Source organism: Calliphora vicina, chromosome 5 (genome assembly GCF_958450345.1).
Source record: "Calliphora vicina chromosome 5, idCalVici1.1, whole genome shotgun sequence".
Classification (NCBI taxonomy): Eukaryota; Metazoa; Arthropoda; class Insecta; order Diptera; family Calliphoridae; genus Calliphora; species Calliphora vicina.
In genome coordinates, this window is record NC_088784.1 from 67,494,621 (window position 1) to 67,519,813 (window position 25,193).

The 25,193-nt window shown below is 29.8% G+C and overlaps 2 protein-coding genes across 2 annotated transcripts in view; both read left to right on the top strand.

Moving 5' to 3' along the window:
* The first annotated feature begins 11,368 nt into the window (after positions 1-11,368).
* On the top strand, positions 11,369-14,585 carry Daao1 (D-amino acid oxidase 1). Its single transcript, XM_065513533.1, has 4 exons — positions 11,369-11,692; positions 11,766-11,889; positions 13,629-13,774; positions 13,835-14,585. Exons 1-4 carry the CDS (start codon positions 11,505-11,507, stop codon positions 14,382-14,384), a joined length of 1,008 nt encoding a protein of 335 aa, XP_065369605.1. The 5' UTR covers positions 11,369-11,504; the 3' UTR covers positions 14,385-14,585.
* A 1,272-nt stretch (positions 14,586-15,857) lies between these two features.
* LOC135960969 (ubiquitin-conjugating enzyme E2 W) overlaps positions 15,858-25,193 on the top strand; it is a 42,833-nt gene continuing 33,497 nt past the window's right edge. Inside the window, exon 1 of the mRNA XM_065512401.1 lies at positions 15,858-16,014. Coding sequence (XP_065368473.1) covers positions 15,991-16,014 — 24 coding nt within the window. The 5' untranslated portion in view covers positions 15,858-15,990. The remainder of the gene's footprint in view (positions 16,015-25,193) is intronic.

A 25,193-nucleotide genomic window follows, 5' to 3' on the forward strand; every position in this document is an offset into this window, starting at 1 on the left:
AATATAAACTATTCCTAATATTTAACTAAAAGGACAAAATACAAAAAAAATCTTATTAAATTTATATTTTTTTATTAATATATAATTTCCTAATAAGCACCATAGCCTCAAAAATTCATGCACTTGAACATTTTGTCGGAATTTGACTTGAATGCAAATATAATGTTTTAAACTTGAAAAATATTTGAAAAAATTAAATATTTTTCAAACAAAAAACATGGCTTGAATTTATGTTTCCTTTTTATTAGAGAATGCTATTGATATAAAGTGTAATACAACTATAATTCAATTGCTTGACATTGGACTCAAAGACTTGAATTACACTAGAATTACACTTGCTTTCAACTTGAATTCCATTAAAAATGCTTATTGGGTTTATTTACTTATATTAAAACAAAATAAGAAAATAGAAACGAAGTTTTAAATTAGTTATTATTATGATATTGACATAAAAATGGAAACTTAGGTTTCATTTTTACAAAAATTTCCCAGACTCATTTTTTTTTGATATCCCTTGTTTTCATTATTATTATTTCACAGGGACGATGCATTGAACCAATTAATGATTTTATCGTCTCTTTTGAAATATTTATTGTCATTCTCTCTCTAATTTTGAGTGCATAGTTTAAAATCTACAATTTTCCATAGGTTTTCTATAGGATCTATGAGATCTGTGGACTGGGCAGGCCACTTTAAATCACTCACCACATTGGGTTGTAACCACTCGGTTACAGTGCAATGTATATTTTATAATAGGAATTGGGCCCATTACTTGCCCTGAAAATCAGCCCCACACCATAATATTTGTGTACTTGGGCTCCAATCCATTTCACTCTTTTCTTGGATATATAGCAACCATGACTAGATGCTAATAGTTCCATAACTAATTTTCGATATCTACCCAACGTCTTGAAAAGCAATCAATTTGTTTACTTAAAGGGGGGTCAGACGGCATGTATTGCTTGTGTTTTGTGCCATGTATTGGGACATTTTTCCACATGTAAACATATACATACCGTGTGATCCATATGAAACTTTGTGTATGTAAAATACATGTGTATTACTCGTGACATTTTTGGCAATTAGAGCATGTTCTATTTTCGTGTGTATAACAGTGTTGTATTTTGAAATACAACACTGTGTGTGTGCAAAATAAAAAAACAAAACAAAAGCGAGTAAAGAAAAATCATAATAAAATAAGTTTCATTGCATTAAATATATTTATTGTGATTTAAAAATGTTTTAAATAAATATATTGTTAAAAAAAATAAACATATAAACTTATAGAGGTTATGTCACATGCAATTACATATGTACGTTTGAACGTGGAAATTATGAATCGTATGTATAACGTGAGTTTTGACATACACATGGAATTCCATATGTATCGAATACATGTCCCAATACACAAGCAATACATGCCGTCTGACCCCCCTATTAGCTGACAATTTCTTGTCCACACATGAGTTTGTCTCATGTGGACAAAGGTTGTCCAAACAAAACAAATTTATGTGTGCACACACAATTATTAGTCAAGACGGGGTGTTAGTTGAGGCCAACGTGTATAAACTCGCCTGTTGTACCCTTCACCTTCGTGAGAAGGGTAGTTTGTAATTTCTACAATATAATTTTCCGACCCTATAAAGTATATATATTCTGGTTCCTTATAAATAGCGGATAGGAATTCTTCTGGCTCTTCTTCCACAAATGCCTGAGATATAAGAAAAAACCTGGCCACCTACATCTGGATTACTAAGAGCTAGTTTCTTACTTGTCAGTTAAACTCAGCTTAACACACTGTTATATTAAACCTGAAATATATTTTGCCGGGATTTAACCAATGATTGTGTTTCTCACTAATGGATTACCTCCTGTCAATTTTGTTAGCATTGCCGTACTGTTCAGTAAAAACACATATGGCATTCCTCCTAATTTTTTATATAAATATGGCAATATCTTAAATTTTCGCAAAAAAGCAACCGCGTCCATAACTGTATTTGAAAACTTTAACTTTGTTTAAAGGAAAAAATTAAATAAAATGGATATTAAAAATTATAATGATGGGAATAAAGCAAATCCAAAAAGATCAAACAACTTTAGAACCAACGAAATCGAATTTCTGTTAAAACTGGTGGAGAGCAAAAAAAATATAATAGAGTGCAAAAAAACAGATAGGACAAGCTCGGATGACAAAATTAATTGTTGGAAAGAAATCGAGACTGAATTTAATTCAGCCTTTGGTTGCTACCGATCATATAAAACACTAAAAACTAAATATGAAAATATTAAGAAGGACGCGAAAAAGAATTTTGCTTTAGACAGAATTGAGAGATATAAAACAGGTGGTGGACCAAAACCACCTTCAAAGATCACAACAATTGATGAAAATGTACTAAACATAGTTCAGCAGGAACAAATGGTTGGACATGAGTCCATCTATGATGACGACAGTAAGTACTGTTTTTTTTTATTTTTTGTCAAAAATATAAAATTTTTACCTCTTTTCAGAAATTGAAAATAATCAAACAAATATAATAGAAACGGAATCTATAGATGTTCCAGACAATAGTTCTAATGGAAAAATAGGTAATGTGTATATTTTTGTATTTAAAATTATGCACTTTTCCTTACATATGTACATGTTTATATAATTTATTTTTGCATATTTTTAGATGGTAATGAAAGATGCTCTGTAGAATTTAATAAATGGAAACATTACTCCCCAAAAATGCTGCAAAATAAAAAACATCAAGCTTTAACAATTACGGATAAAAAAACAACAAAAGATGTTTGGGCTGATGTAGCCAAAATAAAAATAAAAAAGGTGGAATTAGAAATGGAAACAATTAATGAGGAATGGAAATTAAAAAAAAAGAAAATTGAACTTGAAATTATAGAATTGGAACAAAAAATTAAATTAAATAAGTTAGAAATAGAAGCAAAACAAATCAAACCAACGTATCCTACGGAATTTTAAAAATAACAATTTGCAATTGTTAGAAATGAATTATTATTTAGTTTTTTATAGAATTTTTGTTTTTTGTTTTTAAATAAATTAGTTTTTAAATAACTTGTTTCTTTAATTCTGGTAGAAAATATATATTTAATTGTGTTTATAATAATTTCTTAAAATAATCATTAACAAGAACACGGCGAACATGATTATTAACGTCATTGCTGTTTTCCCTATTGTTGGGGACAGATAATACAAAATCGATTGCTTCTTGTACATCGTTTGTCAAGCTGGGTAATTCTATATCTCTGTTAATACAGCAGATGTTATGAAGCACGGCTGTTGCCACAATAATGCTATGAACTTTTTCAAATTTTAACCGAATTCCCAATGATAATATTGGAAATCGTCTTTTCCATACACCATACGAACGTTCTACACAGCTACGAGTTCTAATTTGGGATTCGTTGTAGAGAGTTTCTTCTGCTGTAGTTGGATTTAGTAAAGGTGTCATTATGTAATTTTTATTGGGATAACCACCGTCGCCTAATATTAAGCCATCACCAAACTCTCCATTTTCAAATCTGGAATAAATTTTGGAGTTTCTAAAAATATTCGCATCATGTGCTGAACCTTGCCAACGAGCCACAATATTTGTAATTTTAAGATTTGCATCGCATGTTGTCTGCACATTCAAAGATAAAAATCCCTTTCTGTTTCGGTAAATTTCAGCGCTATGCCCTCCTTAAAAGAAACAATTTTAAATTTTGGAATACAATTGTTGAAAGTTTAATAAAAACCTGGGGAAGAAATTTTTATATGTGTGCAGTCTATAGAAGCAATCACTTTTGGAAATTTTGCGATTTGGTAAAATTCTTTCTTTGCATTTTGAAGCTCTACATCAGACTGTGGAAATACAATATATTGGTCCTTTAACATTGCAATATAGTGGGATACACGAGTAACTACTTTGGAAATTGTTGATTTTGTAACTCCATTTAAGTCACCAATTGTCATCAACATTCCCCCAGTTGCATATAACCTTAAAGTTATTAAAAGCATCTGCTCTTCTGATAACGCATTATTCCTGCAAAATTCAGTTAATAGATTTGGTAAACATAATTAAAAATACACTTACCAATTCGTTGGATTTTTAATGTGTGGTCCAATTAGTTCTAAAACATTATATGCGGATTGTTTTGTTAAGCGAAATCTTTGAAAGAATTCGACGTCGGTATAAATGTAGAAATGATTTGGACGTGTCCTTATTGTTCGTATCTTTCTAATAATTGACATATTTAAGTTATTATATGTGTTTGAATCACTTAAATCCTCATCATCACTAGAATAATCCATTTTTTTTAAATTTTTGTTAAAATGTCGTAAATTTCTTTTCACTTGTTGAATTGTTTATTTTATTTTTCTCAGCTGTTTGTATTTGACATTTTATACTTAGGTTTAACTCACCAATGATGCTCAGTTAAACCTAGATTATATATCAAATAAATAATAAGTGAGAAACACAATTTTTAGTTTAATCTAGGTTTAAGCTAAAAATGTAGATTATCTTTATCCCAGAAACTAGCTCTAAGTCATTAATATAGACAATATAATATGGATATCTAATGATAGATATTTCAAAGACCTTTGCAACGACGTATATAAACCATAGTAAGTTCGACATACAATAGGTCAAAATCGGAAAAAATATTTTTTACCCGAATTTTTTTTTTCGCTAAATATTAAAAAAAAAAAAGTAAGAGTGCTATATTCGGCTGTGCCGAATCTTATATACCCTTCACCAAATTATACTTCAAAATTTTAAATATTTTTAGGTAAACAAAATTTTTTTTCCAGTTGTTTTTTTCATTTTTTGGAAAAAATAATTTTCGATTGTTATCAATTTTTTTTTGTTTTTTTTGAATTTTTTTTTGTGAAAAAAAAAATTGGGGTTAAAAATTTTGTCTTCCGATTATGAGCCATTGTAGGTCCATCTTACTATGGTCTTATATACGTCGTTGCAAATGTCTTTGAAATATCTATCATTAGATATACATATTGTCTATATTAATGTCATAGTAATCCAGATATAGGTCAAAAATAGGTCAAAAATCGAGGTTGTCTTGGGTTTTTCCTCATATCTCAGCCATTTGTGGACCGATTTTGCTGATTTTAAATAGCAAAATTCTCGAAAGCATGTCTGACAGAATTATTGAAGATTTGGATCCCGAATATATCTGGGGTCTTCAGAAAATTGATTTCAACAGACAGACGGACATGGCTTAATCGACTCCGCTATCTATAAGGATCCAGAATATATATACTTTATAGGGTCGGAAATGAAAAATGTAGAAATTACAAACGGAATGACAAACTTATATACTACATATACCCTTCTCACGAAGGTGAAGGGTATAAAAAAATTTTAAATTTAAAAAAAAAATCCAAAAAATTAAACAAAAAACTTTGGAAGTATAATTTGGTGAAGGGTATATAAGATTCGGCACAGCCGAATATAGCTCTCTTACTTGTTTTATTATCAGTTTAAAAAACTTTTTGTGCGAAAAAAATTCATCAAAATAAAATAAATATTGAAATAAATGTTTTGCTTTAGTATTCATATTTGCAGAAGTTTAAAAGTTTGTATTCCAGAAGTATAACCACATTCTATAATTATAAAGAGTCTTCCAATAGGGACTTCCAAACTTGACAGTTGATAGGAGCCATATTTTTTAAGCTACATATTCCGAATTGGCGATTTCGGCAGTCGATTTCGTATTGCTCACAGCAACTCTATCTTTCGCAGATCACAACTCGCAGATCGCAAATTTTGCGTTGTGACTTGAACTGAAGGTAAACGACAGTTGGAAACTGACCCTACTTTCCATAAATAAAATCATCTTTAGCGATAAGGCCCATTTCTGAATGAATGGAAACATAACCCCATGCGGGCCACCCAGCGAATCCGCGGCGGACATTTACTTACATAATGGCAACGATAGGCCTTTCAAACGAATAAAAAATTCCGATATCTCATACACACTTTGTTTTATTTAAATTTAAAGATAGAAAGTGCTTAATGAAAGACCCAGAATATTTTGTTAAACGTGTATGCTTAAAAATTCTGAAATTTACTACATTTGAATAGAAAAATGTAATTTTGAATTTATGTTAGAAATATACATACGGAATATAGTTTTAAAAAAAAGTTTGTATTGTGTTGTCATTTACAGCAAGTACTTGTTTGAAATTCTATACTAAGTTCAACTTTTAAATTCTAAATTCTAATACTAAGTTCAACTTTTAAATGCTGATGGGTTAATTAATGCTCTCATTTATCGCAAAAATAATTAACAACGTCATACAAATGTGCAGATAGTAATGTATCTAATACTAGTAGAACACTAGCAATTAACACTTTTTAAAATATACACTTTTAAAATAAATGATTAACAATTAAAAATTAAACTACTATACATTTGTTCTATATTCCAGACTTATGTACAATTAAAAGTATTCATTAAACTTTTTACGGTTTTCTGTATAAGTGTGGTGTACACGGGGATCGGAACAAATGCGGCAATGTCAATTTACAATTATCATTTGGCATTTTTAACATCAATAACATTTATATTTTTATCTATGTGTCCAATGCTGTCTCATGGTAAGTTGAAACTATAAAATGTATTTGTTTGTAATACATATTAGTGTTATGTTATATTTTGTTAAGCTTAAAAATCGTTTTAATTTTTAAAAGTTCCTAAAACTAAACTTGAGAATTATTTAAAATTAATACTGCTAATAAAAATATGTATTTTTGTTATTTGTATACAGTACCTCTTGAAATGAATTATCTTCGAAGAGAACACTTTAATCAGTGGTACCGTCTTAGTTCATATTTTATGGCATTAATCACCACTCAACTACCGGATATATTTTTGCTGGGTATCATCTCTTCTGCCATGTTGTACTTTGTCACAGATCAACCTGTTGAATTATATAGGTTTCTGTTATTTTTATTAGTTGCCCTGCTGACATCGATGACAGCATCGAGTTATGGCCTGGCTATTTCATCCAGATTAAATTTATTGGTATGCACACAATTTAATAATAATTATTTTGTTTTAATAATCAATCTTAAAATGTTTTTTTAGAATTCCCTATTTTTGGGTCCATGTATAATATCCTGTTGGGTGATTTTTGCCAATCACAGTGTTGGCAATCCGAATTTATCAACTTTGGAGAAAACTTTTATGTACAGCGGCTATATACGTCATTCTGTTGAAGGCTTAATGTCGGCATTGCTTGACTTTAATCGTCCTGAATCGATTTGTCCGTCGGATGTAGTATTATGTGTATTTAAAAAACCAAAATATTTACAGAAACTATTGGGTTATGAGAATCTTAATTATGTTCACTCCATACTTTATCTAATGGGATTTTATGTGTTTTTTAATTTAATGGCTTATGTTAATTTTAAGAGTCGCCTTGGCTCCTTTAAGTTTTTACAACACAATCGTCATTATCAAAGCCTTAAAAATTGTATATGGAAATATGTTTATTTGAAATAATATTATTAAGAATATGTCTTAAGATAGGGTGAATTGTGTATAGTAGTTAGTATATACAGTGGGGAGCTCAAATGAGTACATGTTTCTATTTAGTGCACTTCTTATAGAATAAAAATAAAACTAATAAAGCAAATCCAAAAATTTTTTCTGTCATTTATTTTATGTTTAATATGTAACAAAATGGATTACATTTCAAAACAAAAAACATCCAGTTATAAATAAAAAAACAGACAAAACTAAAATAACTCGCATGTACTCAATTTTGCACCCACAATAACTTTAGGGAAGAATTGCATTTTTTAAAAAAATTTAAAAAAACCTTTATTACGTAAATAAAATTTTACACGCATTGGCATATTTTCTATAAATTTTTCGTTAACTTTTTTTGGATTATTCTCTCTCTCGTGCTCAATCCGTTGTTAAAGCTCGTACAAATTGGTAGGAGTTAATCGGTATTGTTTCAACCGCCAATTCACGATTCACTAAAAATTCTCAATAGGATTGAACTCAAGACATTGAGCTGATAACTGCATTAATAAGAAATAAGAAGAAGAAGAAGTAATTTTTCAATAGGATGGTGACCCAATACACACGTCAAAAATCGTAAAGAATGGTGTTCGTAGAAAAATTTCTTATTAATGCAGTTATCAGCTCAATGTCTTGAGTTCAATCCTATTGAGAATTTTTAGTGAATCGTGAATTGGCGGTTGAAACAATACCGATTAACTCCTACCAATTTGTACGAGCTTTAACAGCGGATTGAGCACGAGAGAGAGAGTATTCCAAAAAAAGTTAATGAAAAATTTATAGAAAATATGCCAATGCGTGTAAAATTTTATTTGCGTAATAAAGGATTTTGAAATTTTTTTTAAAAAAAGCAATTCTTCCCTAAAGTTATTGTGGGGTGCAAAATTGAGTACATGCGAGTTATTTTAGTTTTGTCTGTTTTTTTATTTAGAATTGGATGTTTTTTGTTTTGAATTGTAATTCATTTTGTTACATATTAGACATAAAATAAATGACAGAAAAAATTTTTGGATTTGCTTTATTAGTTTTATTTTTATTCCATAAGAAGTGCACAAAATAGAAACATGTACTCATTTGAGCTCCCCACTGTATGTGGTGAGCTGTAGTTTACTGATAATTAAATAGGTGATTTTTAATATTTTTTATGAAAAAACCTTTAATGTTAAGGAATTAAGACAAAATGTTGTTCCATACATTTTAGAAATAAAATTAATTCTATTACAAATTACTGTTGCCAAAGGAAGTGATATTAATATAAAAAAAAATTAGTAAATAGTTTTTAATGCTTTTAAAAGGAACAGTGACGATTTTATATAGTCAAATAATGGATGTTAATTAGAATCAAAGATTTTGTTACCCCCTAAAAATAAACCTTTATTATATCCTTCGCCATGAGTGGCAAGGGTATATATAAGTTTGTCATTCCGTTTGTTATTTCTACATTTTTCATTTGGGACCCCACAAAGTATATATATTCTGGATCGTTATAGATAGCGAAGTCGATATAGCCATGTCCGTCTTTATGTTGAAATCAACTTTCCGTAGCCCCTAAATAACTTACACACATGATTCATACATCAATATGTCGGGATTTCTTCCGGCTATTTAAAAGCGAAAAAATCGGCCCACAAATGGCTGAGATATAAGGAAAAAACCGGGAAAATCTAGATTTTTGGCATATTTTTGATCTAAATCTGGATTACTAAGTCATTAATAAAGACAATATGGATATCTAATGATAGATATTTCAAAGTCCATTGTAACGATGTATATAAGGCTATAGTAAGTTGGACCTACAATGGGTCAAAATCAGGAAAAATATGTTTTAACCCGAATTTTCTTTTCATAAAAAAAATTTTTTTGTCACAAATTATTTTTCCAAACAAATTTTCTGAATAATTTTATTTTTTAAAAAAGAAAAATTTTAAACAATTTAAAAAAATTTTTAATTATGATTAAATAAAATTATTAAAAAAAATGTTTAATTTTGTTTAAATAAAAATATAAAAAAATATGTATATTTTTATGTATAATTTGGAGAATTTGATTCGGCACAGATCGTGGAAGAAAATATTTATGAATTAAAACCAAAAATAATTAAAAATCATTATAGCTCACGAATAGTTATTACTAGATCCGTTTCTCTAAATTTTTTTCCTGAGTACATTATTTGGTGTGCTGGAACCTAGAATAAAAAGGTAATTTCTAAGGTATTTATGATTCTTCGAAATTCAATCTAGATCGAATTTTATTTGAAATACTAATGGAGAGCTTATGAAATTACGCTTATTTTTATGTTCATGCTAGCTGAACGCCCGGTTTGTATTTCCGCTAGAATTAAAAAAATGAGAAGTGAATAGGATTCGGCACAGATCGTGGAAGAAAATATTTATGAATTAAAACCAAAAATAATTAAAAATCATTATAGCTCACGAATAGTTATTACTAGATCCGTTTCTCTAAATTTTTTTCCTGAGTACATTATTTGGTGTGCTGGAACATAGAATAAAAAGGTAATTTCTAAGGTATTTATGATTCTTCGAAATTCAATCTAGCTCGAATTTTATTTGAATTTGATATACTAATGGAGAGCTTATGAAATTACGCTTATTTTTATGTTCAACTGACCGCCAGGTTTGTATTTCCGCTAGAATTAAAAAATTGAGAAGTGAATAGGAGGTAGTGTTGTTAGCTCAAACAATTTCTCTTATTAATTAAAAGGAGGCAGCAAAATTTAGTTCTTTGAGTTTTCCAAAAAAAATGAGAAGTGTTAATTCTCCAAAAAATGTTTCTTATTAAGAAAAATGAGAAGTGAAAAGGAGGTTTAGGTTTACAAAATTTTTCAAATGTATGTTCCACAGCTATGTTAATAATATCCACAGATATGTTAATAATGTCCACAGTTATGTTAACTGCTGTTAATCGGCCGGTAATCAACATTGTCCACAATTAGAAGTCTGCAGAAATGTAGAGAAAAATGATTCGAAATGCATCAGTCTCTTCTTTATAAATCCGCTGAAAAATTAAAAATCTGTTTATATTCAACAAAGTTACAGGCTTATAGTGCATAAAGGTATGAAAAATCGCGCTTTTAACCGTAACTCAAGATTTTGGAGGTGTTTGGCAAATTTCCAAAAAAGATTCTGTTGTACTCTACAACACCTATATTATTTTTGTCGCACAGTGTAATTTAAAACAAGATAAATTTTAAGTTTTTTTTTGTTAACAATGAATACTATGAATACAAATACAAAATTAATAATATAGTTGTAAATAATAATAAATTAGAACATTTTAATTACATATGTATGTATATTTATAAAGTGTCATTAAATATTTTAAATGAAGTTAAAATCTTGGTGTGTTAATCCAAAATCATTATAAACTATAGGTCTTGCTTCATTGAGATATTTTTCTCCAAATTATTGTTTATATAAACTAAGTAATGAAATAAAAGGATAACTCTAATCCTTATAAATATATTTATTTAGTAATTAAAATCTACATTTTTCTTTATTTTATTATCTAACGATTTATTTCGACTTTTCGATGTTTTTTTCAACAAAAAGTCGATTGTTCAAACAATCGACTATAAAAAAAGCTTTAAAAAAGCTTTTTCGATGTTTTTAATATACGTTTGACCAATAGATGTCTCTGTTCAAGAACATCATAAACTACTTCTGATAAGAAACAGCTGAAATTGTTTTTGTTTATTTTGTACAATTAATCTATACGAAGTGTCAACTATAGAATACATATTCAAACACGATTCCAAAAGATAAGAAAAATTAAAAAAATAATACTTTCATTAATATAATAATGCATGGAACTGAATATTGAGTATTTAGTTGTCAATACGCTAGTTAACAGGGCGTTAAGTAATCTCTAGTCGACGACATTCGATTGGAAAGTTTTTGTGTTTCTTTATCTCTGACGATTTTTCTTTAACAACAATGCATTTCGGTATTGTGGGTAGCGGTATTATTGGTTTGACCACCGCTCTAGAGCTACAACAAACATTTCCCAATGCTAAAGTGACCATTTTGGCCGATCGGTTTAATGAGGACACCACCAGTAATGTGGCAGCCGGTATTTTCCGCCCTAGCACTAGTTTTATGGGACCTACAAAGGAAATCACACAGTAAGTTAATTTGTAAAACATTTCCCTGCTACTAGTTTAGAAGTATTTAATATTTTTTTAATTTTACTTGCAGACAATGGATTAATGATGCCTTCTATTATTGGGACGATATTCGCCGCTCCAAGGATGCTGCCTTAGCCGGTGTTTGCCAGTTGTCTGGTTATATTTTCTCCAGCATTTCGCCCACTATTGTTCGTGTAAGTTTTTTTTTTGGTTTTGCTTAATCAATTAAATAATTTTGAAATTAACGATAAGATTAGAAATGAACAGAATCTCGATTCGATTGTAAGTACGTTTTACTGTTGTGATAAGTTTTATAATCTCTATAACTATTAAACTTTAATTGACAAGTGCGAGTAGGTTTGTTTGAATAGCGTGACCATTGATAAGATTTTGTTTATTAAGGTTCTAATGGCAAATTTTTTAATTATATACATCGATTTATGGTAATAACAAAAAAATATTTAATCTAATGTTAAAGGCAGATGATATTGCAGATTTTAATTTTAAAAATCTATAATTTTGTCTCATACATAAAGCTTATTCTGACAATTTAAACTTCCCAGCTATACCCTTTTCGTTGTAATCGTTGTAAAAAATCATCTCTATTTTAAAACTTAAATCGATTAATGAATTATGTACTAAGTATATTTTAGCTTTTACTTCTTTAGCTAATTTTTTTTTTTAAACCGTTCATTTGACAATATTTCGTAAAAGATATAAAATAATTGCATAAAGATAGAGCCTTAAGAATTCATAAATGCGAAATTTCCGAAGATTTAGTACACATTTCCTATTAGCGTCCACAAATAAAAATAAATTTAACACCTTTTTCATATTAAATAAAAATTTAATATAAACCGGTAGATAAAAACCGAAACCATTTAACCGGTTTTTTCAAAAACACACTTTTTCGGTTAAACCGAAATTTGCCGGTTTTTTTGGACACTCTAGATAGAATCCAAACCATAGTACTTCGGGATTTTAAAAATCCCATGTGCATATTTTTAAAATCATTTTATTCTACCATCTGAATGCCTTACTAATCGTCCATCAATTCAAAAGTTGTTTAAGAGATTAATGTTTATTTTAAAATGGTTTTCATATAAAAAAACTGTTTTTATTGCTCTCCTGGGATGGATAGAACTTCACTTCCCTCTTCAAATGGAATTTTTGATATTTTTATCACAATTTGTTTGTATATGTATTCGACATTATTATTTTTTTATTAACAATATACATACAATTATCGCTAATTGCATTTCTGCTTATCATCAAATTAAATATTTATTATCGATAACATAAAATACCTAAAGTACTGATTTAAATTTACGATCTAAAAATCAATAACAACATTTTTGCATTTATGATAAACTAAGAGCTAGTTTCTTACTTGTCAGTTAAACTCAGCTTAACACGCTGTTATATTAATCCTGAAATATATTTTGCCGGAATTTAACCAATGATTGTGTTTCTCACTAGTGGATTAATTTTGTTAGCATTGCCATACTTTTCAGTCAAATCACATGTTTATTCTTCAAATTTTTTCATATAAATATGGCAATACTATACATTTTATAAGAAAAAGCAACCGCGTTACATAACTTTTTTTTGTAAATTTTAACTTTCTAAAAGAAAAAGCGACATAACAGTATATAAAATGTATATTAAAAATTATATTGATGTTAATAAAGCAAATAAAAACAAAGAGCTGCTGTGCTGAATTCTTTATTTTATATTCCATCTGTTTGTGCTTTGGCATTTTATACTTAGGTTTAACTCACCAATGATGCTCAGTTAAACCTAGATTATATAGCATATAAACAATAAGTGAGAAACACAATTTTTAGTTTAATTTAGGTTTAAGCGAAGAATGTAGATTATCTCTATCCCAGAAACTAGCTCTAAATGTACAACTTTATGTATTTATTTACAGAACCATTATATTGAAAAGTTGTTACCCATTTATCGTCAAGCTAAGGAAGAGGAGTTGAAATTGTGTCAGGGGGATTGGAAATATGGTTCCTTCTTCACCACGTGTGTAACAGAAAGCCGTCTATTTTTACCTTACGCTACCAAAAAGTAAGTATCAAGTTAAAAAAGTTCCCTTATGATGGAAATTAAATTGTATGCTTACCATAGATTCAATGAAGCCGGAGGTATTGTACATTTCCAACATGTCAACTCATTGACACAACTTCCAGATAATTACGATGTAGTAATAAATTGTACTGGTATGGGTGCGAGAACACTGTGCAATGATCAACAATTAGTTCCTATACGAGGACAAGTCCTTAAAGTTCGCGCCCCCTGGATTAAAACAGCATTTTATGGCGATTATGATACATATATTGTACCTGGCTTTGAAACCGTGACACTTGGTGGCTGTCGCCAGTTCGAAAGCTATAATATGAATGTTTGCAAGTATGATTCGATGGCCATTAAGGAACGTTGTTATAATATGTTGCCTAGCTTGAAGAATGCTGAAGTTGTTCGTGAATTGGTTGGCCTAAGACCACATCGTGCTGTTGTGCGTGTAGAGTCAGAAGTAATGCAGAGTCCAAACGGACGTTCCGTTAAGGTTGTACACAATTACGGTCATGGTGGCTATGGAGTCACTACAGCTCCTGGTACTGCAAAATATGCAGTTAAATTGGTTCGTGATTTGTTGGTTGGAAATAGTAAATTGTAAATATGTTTTTGTATGCATTATTGTTTGTTTTTGTTAGGGAAATTGTTACATATTTTTGTAGATTATGCTTACATACATATATAAATGTTTAATTAATAAATATATGTACCTAGTTTGTTTTTAATATTAATAAAATATTTAAACAAAATTAATTTTTAATTTAATGAATTATTTCTTTAAATAAAAAACAACTCTTAACAACCTTTGTACAGTTTATTTTTATAATAAAGACATATAAAAATATAAACATAAATCCCTTTGTAACTATGGATCCAGTGACACATTGGAAGTTCAATAAGAATTTCAGTTGATGCAGAAACTAATTTAAATGTTGTTTTCGTTTATACTTACATATCGTCACCTTAAATACAAACGGACGTAACTACACAAAAATTCAAAATCGAGTTTTTGATTATGGTTATTTTTATCACGCAAATTTTTAGACCCCCTGTGGGCTCTGTGCAGTTGTTTCTATAAGTTTGGGACAGTTATGGATCAACCAAAGCTTTGCACCTCCTGATGTGTGCTTGGGATCGTTGTCTTGATAAAAGGTAAAGTTGTTTGTGATACCCAATTTGCATTACATTTTGTTTCAAAATGTTGAGTTAGACAAATTTGTCCATTTTGTCTTCAATAAAATTCATTCATTCATTGACAACTCCGACACTCGACATGCAGCCCCAAGCTATAACCAAAACAATATTTTTGGGATAAAGTTGTAAATTTGTTAGTTAATCACCTTATACCACATTTTCATTGATCATTCACTCGTCCAAGGGCTGTCAACTCAGCAAACACTGCTGCTACAACAACAACATTTTTATTGATAGTTTTCATTATTTCAAGGATTTCTTCACTGACGGAAGTAAATTTAATTTACATGGATCAGATTACATGCTATTTGTGTAGCGTAAACCAAATGTCGAATTCCGAACCATATGTCGAATTGCCACTGTTAAGCAAGGATAGGCTCTGTCATGGTTTGGAGATGCAGTTACACAAAATTCAAATATTTTTTTTTTGAAATTATTCAAATGTCTAACTAATCAATTATTCTTAGCTTTGAATAATCAAAATTATTCAATTTATTTTGAATATGAATAATCTAAATGTTTGATTAATCGTACATATTTTGTATACGTAACATAATTGGGTTTAATTTAATCCAGAGAAAATAAAATGTAATAAAATACCAAATCTAGAATATAATTAAATACCTCGTTTGTAAATTTATTTATTCAGTACTAAATTACCGTTGTAGATTTTTACGCGACTTTTTTGGCACATATTTGGCGAGTTTTTGTAAAAAGAAAAGTTGCCATCATTGCTTTACCGTCAACGAAACGAAATACAAAGCAAAACAAATGATAATAAATAATTAAAAACAGCAAGAAACGTCAATAGAAAATTTATTTTTGTGAAACATGTCAACAATTAACAAAAACTAGAAAAACATATAGAAATTTAATTAAAATTGTATTTAAATAATAAAAAATCAAAAGCCGCATGCTTAATTAATTCGTCTAAAATAAATTACATTACTAATTTATTTGCTTGTAGTGTGAATACAATAGTGGTTAAAATTTTAAGCAGATTTACTAGAAAAATGTCATCAATGTCACCGAGTGAGGTAAGTTTTTCCAAATTCAAGACCAACCATATGAAAAAAGAATTACCAAATCGGAGAATATTGTGCAAATTAACAAGCTAAATAGTTCCACATCACAATATGACTTGAGAATAGTTAAAGTGCATCTGGGTTTAACGACTTGTTCGCGAAAGTAGGCGTTTAACGTAAAAAAGGATGATTATCCTCTTGTCCCCCTCCATTTGGATTCAACATACAAACTTACGTGTGTAATAACACAAATGTTGAAAGAAAGATTCTGGTAGTAGTGTTTCAAACAAAGAGTTTTGTGTTTGTTCTATTTATAACTTTGTATGGAAGAGTGTCTACTTAAATAATTACATCTAGTATATTTTATATATAATCCCTATTTTTTTATATATATTAAAATTAATGTGATGACAGTTGTTTTGTTAATCGTAATAGAGTTTATATTTATATTTACCAGAGACAGGAATTTTGACCTTCCTTCCCCCTAGAGTTGTTCTTTGTTTTGCACAATGGGGCAGAATCAGAATATTTTGGAAATAAATAAATTTCATATATGCTTAGTATTCGAGTGAATTTTTTGAAGACGGACTCCAAGAACTCCCCAGTAGCGGGTCTGTGTGGTCTCATGCACATCAGACATGCAACATTTTTAAATGTTTACGAATCTGATTGTGGTTGATCTAAAATTTGGACCAATTTCATCAGAATTGTTTCATTAGTTAAACAATAAATTAGAAAATAATATTAAAAAATTTCAAACAAAAATTGTAGAAACAAATTAGTAACGTGTAATCTACATAAGATACCAAGAATTCTGCTGTGGTTATTATCTAAAATACAAACAAATAAAAGTCTATTATCAATAATAACACTCAGGAGAGAGACGTGCTGAAATTCAAAGACTTTTAGAAATATGTACTTAAATTAAGTGAATTAAACCGGGTCCACTGCATAACACTGTATTTAGTTCTGTATATAAAAGTTCTGTAAAATAATAATATCCTATAGGTATGTATATGATTTGTATTTAGGCATGTACTTTCTTTCATTAATTGAAGAGTAATACCTTAAAACTTTTAAAGCTTATTATATTTCAATACTATTATGGTAAAGCAATTGTCCTAAGTAAATAATCACAGAAATGATCAAAGAATTGAAAATTTCGAATAAAATTTCGATGAAAGAACTAGTTCTAGAAACGTTCTTAAAAAGGTGTGTTATATATCGCTTCTGTAAAAATAAAAAAAGCAGAAATCATTGATTAGTAAACTGATTCCAGAATAGTTAGAAGGAACGAGTACTAGCTTCATAACGATTCTATAGAATTTGTTCCGGACGTGGAAATTTCAAACAAAAATCATTAGTCGCAACGCCAAACCAGAATGAGTATGCATGCGTTCTAGAACTAGTTGTGGAACTACACAGCTTTTGATAGAACAAAATAAATTCAAATCTTATATATAAATAGGCCACACGTTTTTTTGTGGTACACTTTTAAGTATGTTATTGTCCACCAATATTGATGAAACATAAATGGTTTCAAAGGTTTTTTTCTCTAGATGTGCACAATATAAAAAATATTTAAAAATTCTTTCCATTAAAGTGGTAAAAAGCGTTTCAAAATTGGTCGAATTTCGGCCACCAGGCGATCCTAGTATAAAATTAATTTAAGAAAGTCAAAGCACCATCAAAATATTTATTCGCAACAAAATCGACATTTAAATTAATTTGTTCTTCCATTCCTTACCCCCTGTCTATACTTGACAAATTTTTATCATGATAAACGTCAAAATGGTTCTCAAGATAAAAAATTATCAGGTATAGTAACCATTTATTAGTATTATTGCTTCGTTATGACAAAATTGTTAGTGCTTTTGCTAAGACAACTTTGTCTTGACAACAAATGTCATTTATTGTTATGATAAATATTTGTCAAGTATAGACAGGGGGTTACAAGTTTTTACGAAAACTGCTGTTACATAAATGTATGTATGTTAAGAAAATGTCAGATTTTACAAAATAACAATCAGTTATAAAAATATATAAAAAAATTAAAAATTCTCTAAATAAAATCTGTAATTTTTAAATTTTCTGTGTGGAGAAGGTATCAATACAAACAACATTTCTATGTCGTTCCCACAGCAGCCGGTTCGACGCAACGGAATTATCCGAGTTCACTCGGCCAAAGGCTGTCAACTCTGCAATCATTGCTACAATAAGAATACAATACACAATTTTAAAAAATAGTATATAAAGCAAGCCTTACAAAGGAAAAAATTAAAGTTGCTAAATTTACATAAAATAAACATTTTTTGAGTAAATATTACACGATTTAGATGACTTATAGTGGTACTAAAAAATTGTTGAACAAGAAATTTTTTAAGCTTTCTAAGAAATATAAAATTTTGTAATTTCCTTTATATTTTTTGCCAATGAAGCCAATCACTGTTAAGCGCCCTCAAAACTCTTCACTCTTCTTCCGAAACAGTCTTAATCAAAAATAGCATCTCTTCTCCCTGCGTATCATGATAAGCGAGATCCCATCATTCCTTCTCAAAGGAACAAATGATAAAAAAAAATTTACAATATAAAAATCGTGACATCCAATAATCTCCACAATATCATCAACATACATACATATACTTATCTACTCGAATATAAATCTATATATATAAAAGTGAATGTGTGTCTGTATGTATGTTTATTATTATTAGTTTGGGATCTATAGACGGCTAAACGGCTGAACCGATTTGCTTGAAATTTTTACAGTATATTTATGTATGTCTGGAAGGAGCTATAGGCTACTTTTTGTTTTGAAATTTTAAGTGGGCGTGGTACCTCCCATACAAAGTTAATTTTAAAAATCAAATATTTAGGAAACTATAATAGCTATAGTCCTCAAATTTTGCATGAGCAATTCCACTGTTTGTTTAAATATTTGCGGCAAAAATGGGAGTAGTAGCCACAGAGGGCGTGGCACTTCCCATATGATGATTATTTAAAAAATCTAATATATGGGATACAATAAGAGATAGAATCCATACATTTTGTACGGATATTCTACCATAAATTTTAATATTTAGGACAAGAATGGGCGGACTAAAATAGTGGGCGTGGCACCTCCCAAACAATCTAAATACTAAAATTCATATCTATCTGTAGAATTGTAGTATGTAAAGCGTTCAAATTTTGTATGAACTACTTATTTAGGCCAAAAATGGTCAAAAAAGCAATAGTGGGCGTGGCACCTCCCATAGATGTGATGAAAAATTATATATAGGGACAGCTATAGCAGCTATTAATATTAATATTTAGTACAGAAATGCGCGGACTACCAAAAGTATTAAGTAAATGTTAAAATTGGTATGTATACATTTGAAACCCTTATATATATATAAAAGTCAATGTGTGTTTGTTTGTATGATTGTTTGCGTATTTTTAATGGCACTCGACTTACAGTAAGGCAATTAAAGAACAATCTAATCGGAGCGACCTTTATAACTGGGAATTATAACTTCGGAAATGCAATTTGATTTTATTCGATTGCAGTTTCCTATTTTCTTAGTATTTGCAATGATCAGTCTTTGCAAGTTTGCGGACTAAATCTAGAAAATCCATGTTTTTCACATGAACAGAAACTAATTTTAGATAGACTAAATATATTGTAAATCTTTACGGTACGGGTAGCGAAGCACACCGGGTTTTAGCTAGTACTTAATAAAATACGAAAATGGAACAAATCCAATTTTGTCCCTCATTCGTAATTCAGCTCTGGGTGGAGGAAGAACTCGCGCGTCATTGCCATTATCGTTTAAGGGCAATCAGGCCGTCCTTTTTTCGCTGCCTTCGAGGGATTGCGTTTCACTCGCATTGGTTGATGGTTGGCGTCGTCTAACTGTACCGCGTTACGGTTCTTCGAAGTTTTCACATTAACCACATGCATTCGTTTTGGTTATAATTTATAACCTATAATTTGTCGTGGTGGAGTACCAAACAAAACTCAATTTGGAACACTGGTGGAGTACCAAACAAAACTCATATTGGATTTTGGTGGAGACCATAAAACTCAGGAGTTGAGTTCGAGAATTCCGGCTTCCTAAACGAAGGTATAGGTCGATGTGGTAATTCCTGGAGGAGACTCTTAAAGGGCGTAAGCCAGATTTGCTGATGGCGGTATTTTTAGGCCAAATTTAACTTAAAGAAAAACAAACAAACAATTTTGTCCCTTCTTTAACGTATTTTCCAACTTTAGAGCCTATATGAAAAAGTCATAATCATTTGAACATTTGCCTTTGTGTTTGTTGTAGTCGTAAGTGGGAGTCTTTATTAAAATTTTGACTGTGACGTATGATTCTTTACGTATAATGTTAATATAAATTAAATGCACTTATTCAAGATGTAGATATGTATATTTATTTACGGAGATGTTCATATAAAACACAAATCATACGTGTTTTGTTATAATAAATATTTTGGTTTTTAAATCCCTCTTATTATAAACAATGTATACGCTATTGTATTAAAATAAATATAAAGTTCATTGGAACTTTATCATGGTTGGTGGGTTGGCACCATGCTTTACTTTTTGGAGGAATTAAAAAAAAACCACAACAGAACACAAAATAAGGAAATATTGTTGTATTATTTTGATAATTAGTCAGTCAAAATTTTTGTCATCTTTTATATTAAGAAAAGACATGATTGTTTACCAATGTATATATTAAATTTTAAATTCATTATGTAATATAATTGTGAGAAATTTTGATTTTGTTACAGTGTGACAATTAAGAAATGAAATCAGATGTTGTTGTATTATTGGGTGTGTGACTTAACACTCGGGATTTTTTAAAATTTATAGCTTTTATTTTGAAATATAAATTTATTAAAAGTATTGGCAATTATTAGCTATAACCTTTTCTCATCTTTCTGGCAACATATGGATTCCGAGCCAAAGGAACTGCACACCTTTTGAGGCCAAGAACGAATAAAGCCAATAGCGGATACTCAGTTCCAAAGTGAAGCGTATCCAAACAAATAGTATGAGGACGGTGCACGATCTGGACTATAAATCGGGTGTGGCAAAACTTCTCAACCACTTCATTCTAAATACTTTTTAAAAGGTGTTGCAACATGTGGCTGAGCGTTGTCGTGATGGAATTCGGTTTCATGTCTGGCCGAATATTCTGGGCGTTTTTCGGCCAATGTTCGCTTCATAGGACCCTTTTGCTCCCACCAAATACAGAGAATTACCTTATATTTGTCTTCACATACGATCTCTTATGCTTCGGGTTATCGTAATGAATCCATTTTTCATCGCAAGTAATGATACTGCTGCTCTCAAATGTTTTGAAATTGCTGCTTGATTAGCTCCAATGATTTAGCAAGCTCTTGTTGAGTTTTACAACAATCTTCATGGAATAATGCCTCCAATTCTTGGTCTTCTAAATGTTATTGCCTGGCCTGGGCGATCTTTGTCTTCCGTGTCAAAACCTCCACTTCTGAACCGCACAAACCATATTTCTTTCTCACTTTGAAACCGATGTAACACATTCATCATATAAACTTTGGTAGACAATGGGTGTGCTCCAGCGGTAATTTTTTCAAACAAATTAAGCAAAACAACATATGACGCATTATTGGTACAAAATTCGACATTTTAGAAGCAAAAAAAACTTTGTTGTTTACACTATAATGTTCAATGACCAAGTGAGAATAAAATGACATAAAAAATGAAATTACAAACAAAAATCGCGTTCAAAATATACGCCATCTATTGTAAATCCCACATTTTTAAGTCATACACCCAATATTTGACACGTTATAAAATCAAAATTCTGCTTCAGAACTAGGCAATAAATTGTTTGATAAAATCAATATCCTTTCAAATGTTCATATTTGTAAAGTGTTTTTATATACATTTTCTATTGCATTTTTTGTTTATGTTCATCCAATTTAATGCCTGAAATTTAATATTGTTGACAGCCCAACAAGAGCTTCATATTAATTCAATAGAATTTGGGTCATGTTTATGAAGTTTTTAATGTGCATTTTTAAATTTGTTTACTTTCACTCATTCATTGTAATTTGTGTAATTTATAAACTTACCTTTGTTTTTACAGAATATGTATAATGAAAATGAAAAAAGCAATGCATTAACACTCTAACACCCATTATCACAATATATATGTAGTTATGTTTTAAACTAAAGTTATACTGACATTTTCCATACTAAAATTATTTTAACAGTGTAACTATAAGTTAACATGTAACCAGACTTTGTGTTAATGGGGGTAAGTGTTATAAAGTTTTGGCTATCTAAGGGCAAGCTTTCATTTTCTTGCTCAGTAAAAGTATTGTAGAAAAACTTTAGAAACTTCTATATTATATTTTTACCAATTTTTATTAACTTACTTAATATTTTGTTTAACAATTAACTCAATATAAGGACTGAGATCGAAAAAACCATAAGACACGTTTTTGCATTAAAACTTTTAACCCAACTATTATTTGATTTTTTTGGATCAGTTACCTTTGTAAAGCATGTCAGTTATTATGTTCAATGTCAATTATGTTCATTTGTTAATCTGAGTGAGGAGAAAAAAGTGCGTACTAAAATTATTAAATATTTAAAAAAAAACAACTTGGTCCTACAAAATGTTGTCCAAACAATCAAAGGTCTGATATCAAACTGATTCCAATGTTATTAAACAGTATCGGGATAACTTGTCCGATGATAAAAAACCGTGTTCAGGTAGAAGGAATGGTCCACATGATGTTTCTAAAGCCAATAAATGGAAAGCATTTTCAAAAGAGCTCCCAACACATCCGGTAGGAAATCAGTCCGGTTAGCTCCGAACTCGGACTATTTGGTACGAAAAGTTAAAGCCAATGCAGGTTTAAAAACATACAAGTCTCAAAAAGTTCCTGACAGGAACTCTGCTAAAAATTTATAGGCCAAAGATAGTGCACGGAAATGGAAGTCAAATTTTATACAAAAAATATACCTGCTGCATAATGGATGACGAAACTTACATATGTACTGGAAATTTTTTCGCAGCTTCCGGTCCAATATTTTTATGTTGCTGATGCTTGAGGGAATGTAGTAGAAAAGTTTAGGACCCAAAAGCAGAAAATTTTCCTAAAAATTTCTTGGTATGGCAAGCAATATGCAGTTGCGGCAAAAGCCAAACATTTGTTAGAAATTTTCATGAAGGAATGTTTACAAAAGACTTCTTAATGTGTCCACTTATTTTTGGCCTGATTTGGCATCCTGATACTATGGTATGCAAAGTCTTGAGTGATATAAGAACAATAATGTGTTATTTGTAACAAGAGACTAATCCTCCAAACTGCCTGGAACTAAGGCCAGTGGAGAGATATTTGGATCTTGTTTAAAGAGAATTGAAGAGCACAAAATAGGTGTCCAAAAGTTCGAACAAAGTGACAGAAAGCTCAATAAAAACCTTAATGGAAGGGTTTCCGGAAAAGGTTCATAAATTCATCACTATTGATTAGAACTATAAAAATAATATTTTTTATAAATTGTAATAATAATTTTAATCAAATAAAAAAAAAATCAAAACTGAAAGTGCTTTTTTTTAATTTAAGTTTGGTTGGCGGAGTTAAAAATTCTCAAATTGTCAGGTTATCTCACGTTGATTTTTGTTCCCAGTCGACCTATATCTACGTATAGTAAGCTGGAACATTAAATCTTGTATTAAAAAGTTAGGTTATGAAAACCAAAAATCGATTGCATGTGGACAATGCAAACTTCGAGAAACTGTAACGCGGTACATTTAGATGACGCCAAACATTATCCAATGCGAGAGTGAGCCGCAAAACTTTCGAAGGTAGCGAAAAAGGGACGGCCTGATTGCCCTTAAGCGATACTGCCAATGACGAGCGAGCTCTTTCTCCACCCAGAGCTGAATTTCGACTAAAACTGTAAGTTTAGTGGTTTTATTTTTATTAACATACTAGTTGATAGCCCCGGCTTCGCCCGGTAGCATTTACTAATGTTAGTTCTTCAAGTTTCTCCAACCCACTTACACCAGCCTGTTCTTATTTATTTGCAAATAAAATATCTAAATTTGTACAGCATACTTTAGGGAGCTTTTTTACTACAGTTGGCTGGACTCACAAAAAAAAGAATTTCCGAGTTTTACCCTGAATTTTTGAATTTTTTTTTCTTTACAAACCATCTACTGAAAATTTCGAATCGAATAAAAAAAATCAGCCAAATCGCTCCATCCGTTCTCACGTGATGACATTACATACATGGACCAGTTAATTTTTATATATATAGAATATATGTTAAGATTTTTTCGATCTCAGTCCTTAGTATTTTTATAATTTGTACATTTTACTTTCGACCATTAAAGGGTTAAGTTTATAAAACAATCAATTGCTAACACCAGCAATGTCTGTTAAATTTAGTTGTAAATCATGATGAATGACACGAAGGTAATAAGAATAAATAAAATATTGTTTTAGAGTCCTTGCACAAGTTTTAATTATAAATGTTTTCAACTTTCCAATACATAGTTTGCATTTTATTCTAGTATATTTAATTAAATTTATAACAGATACATTTCAACGAAACGATTTTTTTCAATTTAGACCCCAAGACATAAACTGATTAGTTTTAAATATTTCTGTCACGCATTTTCTTCGAAATCTCGGTTTTTTGCGAACCGGTTAATTTAAAATGTTGATTTTCGGTTAACCGGTTTATAGCACTCGGTTAAACGGTTTTTAAAATTTGGGAATTTTTTATATTCATTTTGTACACATTATATCAAACATTTGGTCTGATTTGAAACCTAAACCGCTGATTTACAATATAAAACTCTTTAGATAAAACTTTTTAAGAATTACATTTATTCTAAATAGTAGTGGATGATGAGTTTACTTAAAAACTTTTTCAGAATAAATTACACATAATGAAACTATTAAAACTTAAATTTCCACATAATTCTAGAAGTTAAGCTAAATCTTACTAATGATTCATTATAAAATTAGGGATAATTTTACCAAACGTTAAATTGAATTTGATGTAGAATCTTCTTTCGATAAATTTAACTTCATTAGTGTGTTTTGTTCTTAAAATTTTGTTATATTAATCATTTCGTTAGCTTAGTGTTCCTTTTCAGAAAAAAACGGTCTAAATCCATGATTTGAAATATTATTTT

What these genes read in the sequence shown, in the direction of transcription:
- Daao1 (XM_065513533.1), top strand. Translation starts at nt 11,505, where the DNA reads ATGCATTTCGGTATTGTGGGTAGCGGTATTATTGGTTTGACCACCGCT. An exon ending in CCTACAAAGGAAATCACACA is followed by an intron (nt 11,693 to 11,765) that starts GTAAGTTAATTT and finishes TTTTACTTGCAG; the next exon opens with ACAATGGATTAATGATGCCT. An exon ending in TTTCGCCCACTATTGTTCGT is followed by an intron (nt 11,890 to 13,628) that starts GTAAGTTTTTTT and finishes ATTTATTTACAG; the next exon opens with AACCATTATATTGAAAAGTT.